Source organism: Eublepharis macularius, chromosome 18 (assembly GCF_028583425.1).
Source record: "Eublepharis macularius isolate TG4126 chromosome 18, MPM_Emac_v1.0, whole genome shotgun sequence".
Taxonomy (NCBI): domain Eukaryota; kingdom Metazoa; phylum Chordata; class Lepidosauria; order Squamata; family Eublepharidae; genus Eublepharis; species Eublepharis macularius.
The window spans coordinates 10077684-10090397 of record NC_072807.1 but is presented as its reverse complement, the minus strand read 5'-3'; the positions used below and the strand labels follow the sequence as shown (position 1 = coordinate 10090397).

The window sequence follows — 12714 nt, the reverse complement described above, 5'->3', positions numbered from 1 at the left end:
GTTCTAATTCAGCACATATTCCTTTTGAGCCAGTTTGGTGCAGTGGTTAAGAGCAGCAGGACTCTAATCTGGAGAGCCAAGTTTGATCCCCCACTCCTCCGCTTGAAGCCAGCTGGGTGGCCTTGGGTCAGTCACAGCTCTCTCAGAGCTCTCTCAGCCCTGCTAAGCACTGGAGGGCCACAGTGCTTGGCTGATGGGTCAGCTGTTATGCAGGGATGTCTACTTTATGCTTTATGAAGCAGTCCAGTGTTTGTAAAAAGCAGCACCTCCCTTGTTTTCCTTGTCCTTTTGTTTTGCAGTACATGTCAGGATTTGGGAACGAGCACTGCTCCGAAGATCCCCGCTGCCCCGGAGCCTTACCACAAGGACAGGTATTTGTGCTGATTGCTACAGACTGAGGGATTAGGCTTCCTAGAGGGACCTGACCAGGGAGATTTTTTTCCAGCATTCCTCAGAGGGCCAGTTCAGACATTTCATTTGCAGACATGCCACTTCCAACCTGCAAGGCAAAGTCAGTTTGGGAAGGCAATGTGGGGCAAAGAATCACACATGCCTCTTGGATGGGGGTCAGATATCCTGGGCCCCAGCTTCTCAGGGCCTTATAGAAGGTGGACCCTACCTTGGATGGTTTTAGCAAGAGATGCCACAAATGATTGTGCTATGACAATAGCTGTCATGTCTGTATACTTCCATGCCATAGTTCTTTATTTGTTTGTTGTATTGCTTGTGCCACAATATGCTGAAGCTATACTGATTGATTACTAATTACTAGTGCTGTGTATACTCTCTCTCTGCTCATCCTAGGTTAGAAAGGCTCAGCTTTTCCGCAGTAGTTTGAGTACACTTCGGAATGTATTTTATTTTTAGTATTGTCTAATCCTGATATTCTTTCTTTTTTTAAAAAAAAAATGTTTTTCTTTTTGAGGGACTCTAACGTGGCTTACAAAATGCCAAAATCACAATTTTTTTGTTATTGCTGTTTTAAAACATTTTCGTGCCACCTTTCTACCCAAATGCGGTGCCCACCATTAAAATATTTGAATATTAAAATGTGGGTCTGTGTGTACAAACATATAAACACACATCATCATAACCAGGGCAAAGGACCAATAACAGATATTGGGGGTATGCCAAAATAAAAAAGTCTTCACCCTCTGGCATGTATGTGGTTGGTTCCTGGGCCATGAAAGGCTTTGAATGTCAGAACCAGCACCTTCAATTGAACTCAGAATCAAAAGGCAGCCCATACAAGGCTTTAAACCCAGGCCTTGTATGTGCCCAGCAATTTATGCCATATGGGCAGTCACTTTCTGAACCAGAGGTAGATTCTGGACAGTCTTCAAGGCAAAGCCCCATGCAGAGCACATTATAGTAGCCCAGTTAAATTCCAGTCTCAAGGTTACCATGGACCAGTATGGCTAAGTTAGACAGATTCAGAGAGAAGACAGCTTCCTTCTAACCTAGGATGATCTATCTGTCTATCTGTCTATCTGTCTATCTGTCTGTCTGTCATCTTCCCTCTCCCCTCTCCCCTCTCCCATCCCCCCCCATCTCCCCAAACTCATGATCTGTTTTGCTTTAGAATAATCCCCAGGTCTGCCCGTATGGTTTGTATGCTGAGCAGCTCTCAGGCTCTGCATTTACCTGCCCACGATCTTCCAACAGGAGAAGGTATTGTAATGCTTGGACCTGGGGGGGGAGGGAAGAGTTGCATGTGAGGGAGGGCAGGGAAACCAATGGGGCAGGAGGGTTATAGCAAAATTATGTTGGAAAAGGTCTAGTGTTTAAAAGGTGTGCAATTTCTTCTGAAGAGAGAGACAATTTGTCCCTTGTGACAGAGCAATGGCAGGTTTAGATACCAGAGAGGAACATTTGTAGGTTGCAAGGTTGGCTTCATAGGGTACACAGGATAGGGGCCAGTTTTCCTCATCTGTGCCCCCTAAGTCTTCCCCTTTCTCCTTAGGTGGCAGGCAGGGGAACCAGCACTGAGGAGCTGGGAGGGACTGCTGGGAATCTCCTTTGGCTGTGTTAATCTGTTGATACCTTACTGTAAGAGAGTTGATGTTTAAAGAGCAGTGGACTCAGGGTGGAAATCCAAAGTAGCTAGGGACTAGACATGGGCACAAACCGCAAAAAAACCCAAACCGTGTGGTTTGTGGTTCGTGGCATTTTCACGAACCAGGAACCACGAACTCCCATGAACTGGGGCAACTTCATAAACCAGTTTGTGGTTCCTTGGGTTTAAATGCCCCTTTCCGGCCACTTTGCAGCAGCAGGGAAAGGGGCATTTAACCCCCTGGATCAGCTGCTTGTTCGGGAGATTCCCGACAAGCAGCTGATCATTTAAACAGGGGCTGTTTAAATGGCTGCTCCCAGCAGCGGGGAAATGGCCATTTAAACTGTGGGTGGGGTTTTGCTGGCCAGCCGGGAACTCCCAGCCGGCCAGCCAAGCTCTTTAAATGGGCCCTGGCCCATTGAGTTCCCGGACGGCCAGCCAAGCCCCACCCGCAGTTTAAATGGCCATTTCCCTGTCGCTCAGAACAGCGGGGAAATGGCCATTTAAACAGCAGGGCTTGGCTGGCCGGCCGGGAACTCTCAGCCAGCCAGCCAAGCCCCACCTGCAGTTTAAATGGCCATTTCCCCGGCAGGGAAAGGGGCATTGCTGTTTTAAAACAAACCAAATGAACCAGTAGACCAGTTTGTGGAAGTTCATGGAAACGAGCTTCCATGAACCAGAACCACTGGTTCGCGAACCACGAACTGGGCTGGCTCATGGTTTTTTTTGGTTAGTAGTCAGGTTCGTGCCCATCTGTACTAGGGACGCTCCAGTGAACCTCATTTCATATGTCCCCCCTCCAACTTTCCAGGCACTTGCTTGCACAGTCACACTTCAATTTGCTTCCCATGAGTACATTTACGCTTTCGATATCAGTTCCTCATCAACTGCTAAAAGTATCCCAGTTTCCCCCACCTTCCACATCCATTCATTGAAATGCAGATCTTGACACTTTCTCACACCTTAAAGAAATGCAAACTGGCAAATCAAAGGAGCCGAAAGTCCTTGTTCTCCCAGCAAAAAAAGTTGAATTGGTGCTGTGCCCTCTGGACTCACTCACAGATGCAATCAAACAAAGGGAGTTCCCATGAAAGTGGCTACACGTGCGCCACGCAAGAACAGCCTATAAATGAATTGAGGACCACGCAAAAAATCTGCACTTGAGCACCCCCAGGAAATTCGCAACGTGTATTTCCACTCTCAGTCTGATAGAAACCCAGAGGTGATTTGATCAGGTAGTTTTGATCTCCTCCTTAGACGACAAGTATCCTGGGATGGTGAAAAAAAGGAAACTTAACCAGAATGGAATCTACAAATTCTATCAAGGTGGAAGGGAATCTTCACTATCCCAGGGAGAAACCAGGGCAAACCTCACACGCTTCCTCACAGGCTTCTAAATGATAACGAACTCTTGTCTGGCGGGGCGGGGGGGGGGGTGAGAGAGAAACTGGCCTGGGAGGAGAAACTGGCCTGGAAGAAATCCACAACTGTCTTCATGGAAACTGTCATCTGGAGATCAGTTGGAATTCCAGGACTCCAGGAGATCTCCAGATTGCATCTGGAGGCTGGTGACAAAGATGAACGACAGGAGGGGAAATGTAACAAACTAGGAGGCGGATCCGTTTGCTAGGGATGGGCCCTACAGGTGATGGGGGGAGCTTTTCAGATGAGCTGGATGTTCCCAAAAAAGCCAAGTGCCGGCAGGACCAACACAGGAAGTACAAAAAGAAAAGTTTTTTTTCTTGAGGTGGCAGATTTTCTCACTAGACGTCATATTTCTAACATGTCAGAAAAACTATAAAATTAGTCCCTCTCATTTTGGGTATGTTTTTAAGGGAGGAAGTTGCTTTGTGTTGGTTTCCTGAGGGGGACATCCCGGCCCCAGAGTCTCTTAATACATGGCAAGTAGCATGTTTTCCCGGTAAATTCTGTATGCAGCAGCCTGGCCCTGAGGGTGCTTTGTCTGGGTATGAAGGGACTTTTCAAAGTATATTACAGCCATGTCCATGAGTGTCTCTACAAGAAACGCCTTGGCGAGTGTTCATGGAGTGTAGGGAGACGCAATGTTAGCTGGGAAGCGTAGTTTAAAAAGACAGAGCCAGCAGAGATCACTCCTCAGAGGGTTTGTTAATTTCATCTCTGCCTCCCCGAAGGCTCTATCAGTTTCATTTCTCCAGTCTAAAACTGTGTGGAATTGCAACCAAAGGGCAGCCAGGAATGGGAAATGGGCTGGATCTGCCTTCCAGAGCCGGGCTTGGACCTGGAGAGGTTATAATGGGTTGAAATTTCCCTTCTGGCATTTCCCAGCCCCTTCACACAGCTCCAGTGTATAGCAAAGCCTTTGCTCTGCCTTTGCTCTGTGTTTTTAAACTACCCTTCCCGGCTACGATTGCGTCTCCTGACTACGGTTGCCAGGCCCCCTCAACCTCCCGGTGGGGGGATAGGGGCCTGGCACTTACCTTGGGGGAGAGGGGGTGCGCACATGTGCAAAGCGCGCGCGCCCCCACAAGTGTGATGATGTCACTTCGGAAGTGATGATGTCACTTCGGGAGTGACATCATGGCGCAGCCCCTGGGAGCATGCACACGCTCTGCAGGGGCTCAAAATGGGCCCAATCCCAGTGGCTGCTGCGCACAGGAGTGTGCCGCACCGCAGGGGAGCGCGCATGGAAGGTGCGCACACACACACCGCTGGTTAGGTAATTGGGGGCACGGTGTGGGGAGTGGGGGCGGGGGATCCCCCACCCCCACCAGGAGTTTGGCATCCCTACTCCCGACACATGTTCTTCACATGTCAGATGTCTCATGTAGAAATACTCCATGTGGCATCTTGCCCTCGGTTACAGCCCCAGAACCCCTTCAAGGGGGCCTATTTATTTGTCACCACCCCTGCCTTTCAATCCAGAATGATCCCCAAGGCAGCTTCCACAAAACAATGAAATACAGTTAAATTGGGGGTGCTTTCCCCCCACAAGCAACCCATGGAGTTGCGCTCCTTTCCGTCCTGGATGGCTGGTCTTGAAGGCAAAAGAGCCGGGCAAAGCAGCTTTGCTTCAGCCAGGCTGCTGAGCATCATCCAAGAGGCTGTTCCTTGCTTGGAGGTGGTCTCCTTGAATGAGGTTACAAGCAGGGCTTTTTTTCAGGGGGAACGTGGTGGAACGGAGTTCCGGCACCTCTTGAAAATGGTCACATGGCTGGTGGCCCCGCCCCCTGATCTCCAGACAGAGGGGAGTTGAGATTGCCCTCCGTGCCGCCGAGCGGCGCGGAGGGCAATCTCAACTCCCCTCTGTCTGGAGATCAGGGGGAGGGGCCACCAGCCATGTGACCATTTTCTCCGAGGGCAACCCACTGAGTTCCACCACCTCTTTTCCCAGAAAAAAAGCCCTGGTTATAACTGTAACAAAAGAGAGTGCCTCTGAGCAAATGCCGAGTTCTCTGAGATCTTTGGGGTGAGAAGGGTTGGACTTCCAAGGTACTCATGAATGTTAGCTTCTCCAGTCTGCAGGAAAACAAAAACAAAATGCCCGGGCAGAATTTTGCCCTTCGCCATTCTGTCCAGTGCAATCTCTCAAGGCAAACTGTTTTCAATCGCCTGCTTCCCAAAGAGGTGCTTGGCTTTCTCATCTCTGTTCATGTCGATGCCAAGGTGTACTGGCAGATGTCTGTTTGTGAACGGTACAGAGGGCTGCTGCCTCCCTCCAATGGAGACAGAAAATTACAGCCTGGGTGGCAAATGTCAGCCCTCAAGAGGAGGGAGCTTGCATTTCATTCTCCCCCCAGCCCAACCTGCGTGATCCAAGAAGCCGCCTTCATTCTTTGGGGCCTGCTGCTGTCTGGCCAAAATTCATCTCCTGCCTTGGCACAATTCTATGCCTCCTGCCTTAGGAACCAGATACAGGGGCTTCATCTACAGGTAGCAAAGATTAAAGGGGAAGCGGCAGAGAGAAATATCGGGCAGGAAGCAGCCTGACCTCATTACTACAGTTGATCTGGCAATTTCGGCCACAGAGCCAGAATTTATGCAGGTAAAAAAACCGCTGATGAATTTGTCAATAATTTAGTGGGAAAAACGGGGAAAGGATATGGGACAAGAAATATGGCAGGCTGAGTGGAACTGGATATGGAAAGAGGTATGGCCAAAATTGATTTCAATGCATTTGAGAACCACAGTTCTGGTGGTATCTTATGCTTCAGTATCTGTTTATTTTTATTTTATTTATTTAAGTCATTTATAGTCCACCTTTCTCACTGAGAGTCAAGGAGGATTACACAGTGTGAGATTAGTACAGTCAATATCAGGAATATTTCCATAAACAAAGCCACAGGGAAAATAGATTCAAGTTCACAAAGACACAGGAATCCAATACAACATAGTGGTGAGGTCTATGATTCCTAAGCGGATTATCTGAGATCCCCTCCCTACAATCAAACCCTCCTAACTGAGAAAAAAGCCTTTTTGAATAATTCAGTGGAATAGATCTAGTATCTATTCCACTCATTCAGAAAAACGTGGGGTGCTAAGAGCAGACTAAGATATATTTTCAGGAGCTGTCCATTGGTCAAGACATGTGGGGTTCTAATTACTAAGGAAATGCATAATCTGCTAGGATATTTACTTCCATTTAATGCTATGGTAACTATTATGCTACTTAGAAGAGACAGTAGCAGAAATAGGTTTGGAAATGATTCTCATACTTTTAACAACAGCTAAAATATAGATAGCAGTGAGATGGAAAAACCTGATTTGATAAATATGAAGGGATGGTGTTTGAGAATGTGGAAGGTATTATTAATGATAAGCTAGCCACTCGGATCAGGATAGCAGAGGCAAGCCTGAACTCTCCAGATCTCGAAAGCTAAGTAGAATCAGCCTTGATTAGTAATTGGACGTGAGACCCACGGTTGCTATGCAGAGGCAGGCAATGGAAAACCACCTCTGTTTGTCTCTCACCTTTAAAGTCACCTAGAGCAAGCCATCCCTGAAAAATCTGTGAGAAATGGCCTATGTTTATTTAGTGAAGAGTGCCCTCAAATCATAGCTGACTTATGGCAACCCCTGGTGGGTTTTTTCTAGCAAAAGACTAACAGAGGTGGTTTGCCATTGCCTGCCTCTGCAACCCTGGCCTTCCTTGGAGGTCACACATCCAATTACTAACTAAGGTTGACCCTGCTTAGCTTCCAAGATCTGACGAGATCGGGCTCACCTAGGCTATCCAGGTCAGGGCATGTTTATTTAGTACTGCAATGATAATATCCAAGATAAGATTGCAACTTATGTGAATTTGGGTGATATCTAAATATTAAAACTAAAGAGAATCAGGGGTGCTTTGGTGTTGGCAGCCTCTTCCTGCAGAACTGCTGCCAATCAGGGGAAGTGATGCTGAGCCAAAGGAACCAATGGGCTAACTTCGGTCAAGGCAGCTCCAAATGGCTCCACTTTCAATGAGTTTCCCCCTCTCTCTCAGGACCTCATTGAGAAGACTGTGGCTGAGTATAAAATCAAGTTCCTGGCATAGTGACAGGAGCATTTGCAAATAATAATAACAACAACAACATTTGATTTATATACTTTCCTTCAGGACAATTTAACACCCACTTGGAGTGGTTTACAAAGTGTGTTATTATTATCCTCACGAAAATCACCCTGTGAGGTGAGTGGGGCTGAGAGAGCTCTGAAAGAGCTGCAACTGACCCAAGGTCGCCCAGCTGGCTTCAAGCAGAGGAGGAGTGGGGAATCAAACCTGGCTCTCCAGATTAGAGTCCTGCCACTCTTAACCACCAAACTGGCTCTCAAAGGTCAAAGCAGAGACCTAGCTGCATTCAGTAAGTTTATTTGGTGTGTTTGTGACTTCGAGCCTGTATCAGATGCAGGACCATCTCTCAGCCGCTGCCTTTCTTCACCTCCACAGTTGGCTGTATAGGATCCTTCCCTCAGTTTGCCACAAGCCCTTTCAGCCACTGGGTCAGGGCCACCTGACGCATAACTGGGATGAAGCAGAGCCGGAACCCAACCAGGTAAGCAGATCTGATGAGAAGACACAGGGAAGAATGCAAAAGGCCGGAACAAAACCCCTGGAGTGTGTCTGTCCCTTCTAGGAAAGGACGGAAACTCCTTCCTCAGCTCCACCTTGTCACATGGCTGGTAGCCCCGCCCCCTGATCTCCAGACAGAGGGGAGTTTAGATTGCCCTCCACTATCCAATGCTTGCAGCCAGGGCTTTTTTTTCTGGGAAAAAAGGTGGTGGAACTCAGTGGGTTGCCCTCGGAGAAAATGGTCACATGGCTGGTGGCTCCACCCCCTGATCTCCAGACAGAGGGGAGTTTAGATTGCCCTCCGCGCTCAGTCTGATCTCTGTCTGGAGATCAGGGGGCGGGGCCACCAGCCATGTGACCATTTTCAAGAGATTCCAGAACTCCGTTCCACCGCGTTCCAGCTGAAAAAAAGCCCTGCTTGCAGCTGAGATTGCACAGCTGACATATGTGAGTATCCCAATCAGCCAATCAAGTAACCAACCAACAAACGGTCCTAGACCAGCATAAAACGAAACAGCATTCTTATTCTCAAGAAGTCAAAGGTAAAAATAATTAGCTCCCACATGCCTAAAAAATGTACACAACATTAAAATACAATAATAGCATTCCATCACATATTTTTATACCTTAACTGGCGGGTTTTGTAAGCTGGTGCAAAAAACTTTGCGCTACCCGTCAGGGAGTGAAACGAATCATCAAGGAAGGGCTGGGACCACCAAGAGCAAGGACTAAGCCAGGCAGACTGCAGATCACTGCTTCCCGAGCAAGAGGACCATAGCAGGGGGCAAACTCTACCCTTGCTGTTGGAAATGATGACTGTTGACCTTCCAAGGCTGGTCTAGTTGTCACTGAGGTGCCCCTAGAGGAAAGGTCACCAACCTTCAGGTGGATTTGGGGATCACCCAGAATTACAACTCATCTCCAGATGAGAGAGCTCAGTAACTCTGGAGGAAATGACTGCTCTGGAGCGTGGACTTATTGTGGCACCTAGTGTTTTTTGTGGTAGCAATAACTGGGTGCTATTGAATCTGTAACTCACGTTTTATTTGAATGACTCTGGTATTACAGCAAGATAGAAATGGATTAAACCCTTGCCATTACAGTGAACAGAGTCTACAATAGGAATTTTAGTTCCTAAATTATTAGCAGACTCAAGAGTAGAAAATTTACTTATTGTAGCCACATTTTTAGTTTAAGCCATGAGAATCTACAAGAAATCAGCCTTTTCACAGTTTACGTATTCACTTTCTCTGGCCTGAATTCTTCCTCATATTCCATCACGTTTGATAAATACTACTCAAAACCTATAGGTCAGAGGAGCAGAGTAAGAGAGAAAGAAAGAATTTAAAAATATGGTCATCTATAACACCCTGAAGTTCAGCTCCTAAATTTTGGGCCTGGCTTCTAGAACAAAAGAAAATTAGTCAAATTTGCCTGAGCCTTCATTTTGTCATCACAAGGAGCCTGTGAAGGAAGTTAGGCCAAGAGAAGAGCAGCTGACCCAAAGTTTCAGGGATGCTTAGAGCCTGGAGCCCAGCTGCTCCAGGGTTCTGGGTTCAACACTCTTTCCAGCATTGGGTACCCTGGTTGCCAGGGGCAGTGCCAGGGTTTCTGGCACCCGCAGCTGCCCCTATGTGCGCGCGCACATGCCCCCCCCCCAGACTGCGTGATGACATCATCATGCAGCAAGCCAGCCCAATTGGCTGGCGGGTGGCTGGGACAGCGCACGGAGGCTGCCCACGCTCCCAGTCGGGTGTGGCAGGTGGCTGAGGAGGTTCCGCACGCTGCCCCAGATGCCTGCCGTGCCTGGTCCACAGCTGCTGCGCCCAGCCGGGGGCATGTGTTGGTGGCAGCGGCGGCACAGGGCTGGCTGGCTGCAGCAGCTGCTGTCCAGGCACACCAGCTCCATGGTGTGCACCTCCACCCCCGGCACCCCCTCCAGCACCCCCTTCGGCGCCTCAGTGCCCGCGGCACCCGCCTCACCGCCTAAATGGTGGCGGCGGCCCTGCTGCTCGCTTGCTGTCTCATGGACACCTGAAATTCTTCCATTCTCAGTTGTTATTTTTTTTAGGCACATTACTGCAAGTTTATCTGCATGACTTCATTGGAAGGGGTGGGTGCCACCTGACTGGATCTGCCAAAAACACATTTTGTTCTCCTTGCAGAGACTTAAGCGGAGTCTCCATTCCCCTCTGTCCACCTGGTGGGGGCTGTTCCTTGCCTCTTTTCCCCCACAGCCATTCATGCACAGATCTTCGTGCTTCATCGTGATCTCCATGGGCCTTTTCTACAAGTGTTGTGCAGAAGGAAAATCCACAGCAATCAAACTGTTAAAGGCTTCTTATCCAACTTCCAGTTTTCTAATTCTACCAGACCACCTTCTTTCCCCCCATTTCCATAACTAACTCACAGAAAAACATAAAATAAAATAAAAACATATAATAAAAAACTTTTGGTAGCAATCATATAAATACTGTACTAAAACATCCCAGAGTGGCACATATTGCATCCCCACATCTCAGACATCATCAGTAGGGTTGCCAGCTCCAGGTTGAGAACTTCCTGGAGATTTGGGGGGTGGAGCTTAGAGTGGGTGGAGTTTGGGAGGGGAGGGGCCTCAGCAGGGCATAATGCCATAGAGTCCCTCCTCGAAAGCAGCCATTTTTTCCAGGGGAACTGATCTCTGTCGGCTGGAGATCAGTTGTGATTCCGGGGGATCTCCAGCCACCACCTGGAGACTGGCAAGCCTATTTCAGGGTCCACGGGCAGGGTGGCCAAGATCTATTAAGTACAGGGTCAGGGCACATATGCCCCACCCCCCACTGGCAGGAAGCCAGTTTGAGTGATCCGCCTGTCTCAACCACCATAGGCCTGGTGGAACATCACCATCTTACAGATCCAGGGAAATGATAACAAGCCCTGCAGAGACTGGGCCTCCGTGGACAGAGAGTTCCACCAGGTAGGTGCCAGGGCCGAAAAAGCCCTGGCCTTGGTTGAGGCAAGGCGAACCTCCTTGGGGCCCAGGATCACCAGTAGCTGTTTATCTGCTGACCGGAGCAACTTCTGGGGAATATAGGGCGAGAGACGGTCCCGCAGGTATGCCGGTCCCAGTCCGCTAAGGGCCTTAAAGGTTAAGACCAGAACCTTGAACCTGATCCTGATCTGGAACTCAACTGGAAGCCAGTGCAGCTGGCGCAGGAAGGGTTTCTCTCAAATGCCTTTTCTTCGTATTTTAACTGCTGTCTCCTACGTTGGGAGATAATTTATTTGGCCCCATCTCAGGGCTCAAAGGCACAGACATCCATCTCAGGAGACAGTCCCCCAACTGAACGGGCCTGCCTGGCCGCAGCTCCAGTTTACACTACAGGAGGCCCCAGGAAGCAGATGGCTTCAGAGAGCTGAGCAATTGGCTGGCAAAGGAGCCAAGCTGAGCCAAACCTCGCATGGGGCTGATTAATAAGTGACGAACCCCTGCGCTGTTTGCCCAGAGGTACAGCTGGCATAGCCCAGAATGTGTGTCCCCCCCCCCCAGGATGATTGCAACAAGAGGTCTGTTAATTAATTGCAGATTTTTTTTTATGTGGCACCATTTTTTATGAAATAGGGAGCGTCTGACAGCATGTTCATAGCCATCAGTCTGAAAAGCTCCAAACCAAAGACCTCAGTCCTTGATTTGTTGTGGGTGCCAAGGGAACCAAAAAACCCAAAGCCAGCCTTGGATGGTTGCCAGAGAATGACAATGTGAGCAGTGCCTGGAGCCATTTCTGCCGTTACGCAGAGGATCTGCTCATTATCTTTGACAAAATCTACAAAGAGGCCCAGATTAAAATAATTTTAATCATTTACAATTCTCATTCAGTAGCACCTTAGAGAGCAGCAAGGGGATAAGCGTCCCAGGGTATAAGCTTTCATGAGTCAAAGCTTACTTCATCAGATACAAGTAAGAATAAAGATCCATCAGCCCTTATGCCCTGGTCAGCAGGTAGGAGATGCGTGACCCAGAAGGGCCGATTGGAGTCAGGATACTGAGGTAACAATACAAAATGTAATGATGTAAGCAGGGCTTTTTTTCAGCGGGAACGCAGTGGAACAGAGTTCCGGCACCTCTTAAAAATGGTCACATGGCCGTTGGCCCTCCCCCTGATCTTCAGACAGAGGGGAGTTTAGATTGCCCTCCATGCCGATCAGGGGGCGGGGCCACCGGCCATGTGACCATTTTCGCCAAGGGCAATTTAAACTTTAAAAAAACTCCCCCCTTGTTCCAGCTGTCCCAAAGTGACATCATTGTGCGGTCTTGAGTTCCACCACTGAGTTCCACCACCTCTTTTCCCAGAAAAAAAGCCCTGGATATAAGCATTCTATTGTTACATCATTTAACTATGAGTCTCTCTACACAAGGCATCTTACGCAGGGAAGCTCGAGTGACTTACTTTCTGTGTGATCTTATATTCAAGTGCACTCTGTCTCTCTAGCAGTGCATGTGTATCCACAATAGAAGAACAAGTGTAAGATCTTTCATTTAAGCATCCCTGTATAAGATGTCTTGTCTAGAGATTCTATTTTTACTCCCTGACATGGGTAGAAAATGAATACTCAAAGCAGCCTTTGAGGAACAAATATTTTCTGT

General features: G+C 48.4%; 1 protein-coding gene across 1 annotated transcript in view; it reads left to right on the top strand.

The window, feature by feature from the left end:
• Positions 1–12714, top strand: part of HGD (homogentisate 1,2-dioxygenase) — a 29929-nt gene that overhangs the window by 4252 nt on the left and 12963 nt on the right. Inside the window, exons 2-4 of the mRNA XM_055003001.1 lie at positions 300–371; positions 1583–1671; positions 7965–8070. Coding sequence (XP_054858976.1) covers positions 300–371; positions 1583–1671; positions 7965–8070 — 267 coding nt within the window. The remainder of the gene's footprint in view (positions 1–299; positions 372–1582; positions 1672–7964; positions 8071–12714) is intronic.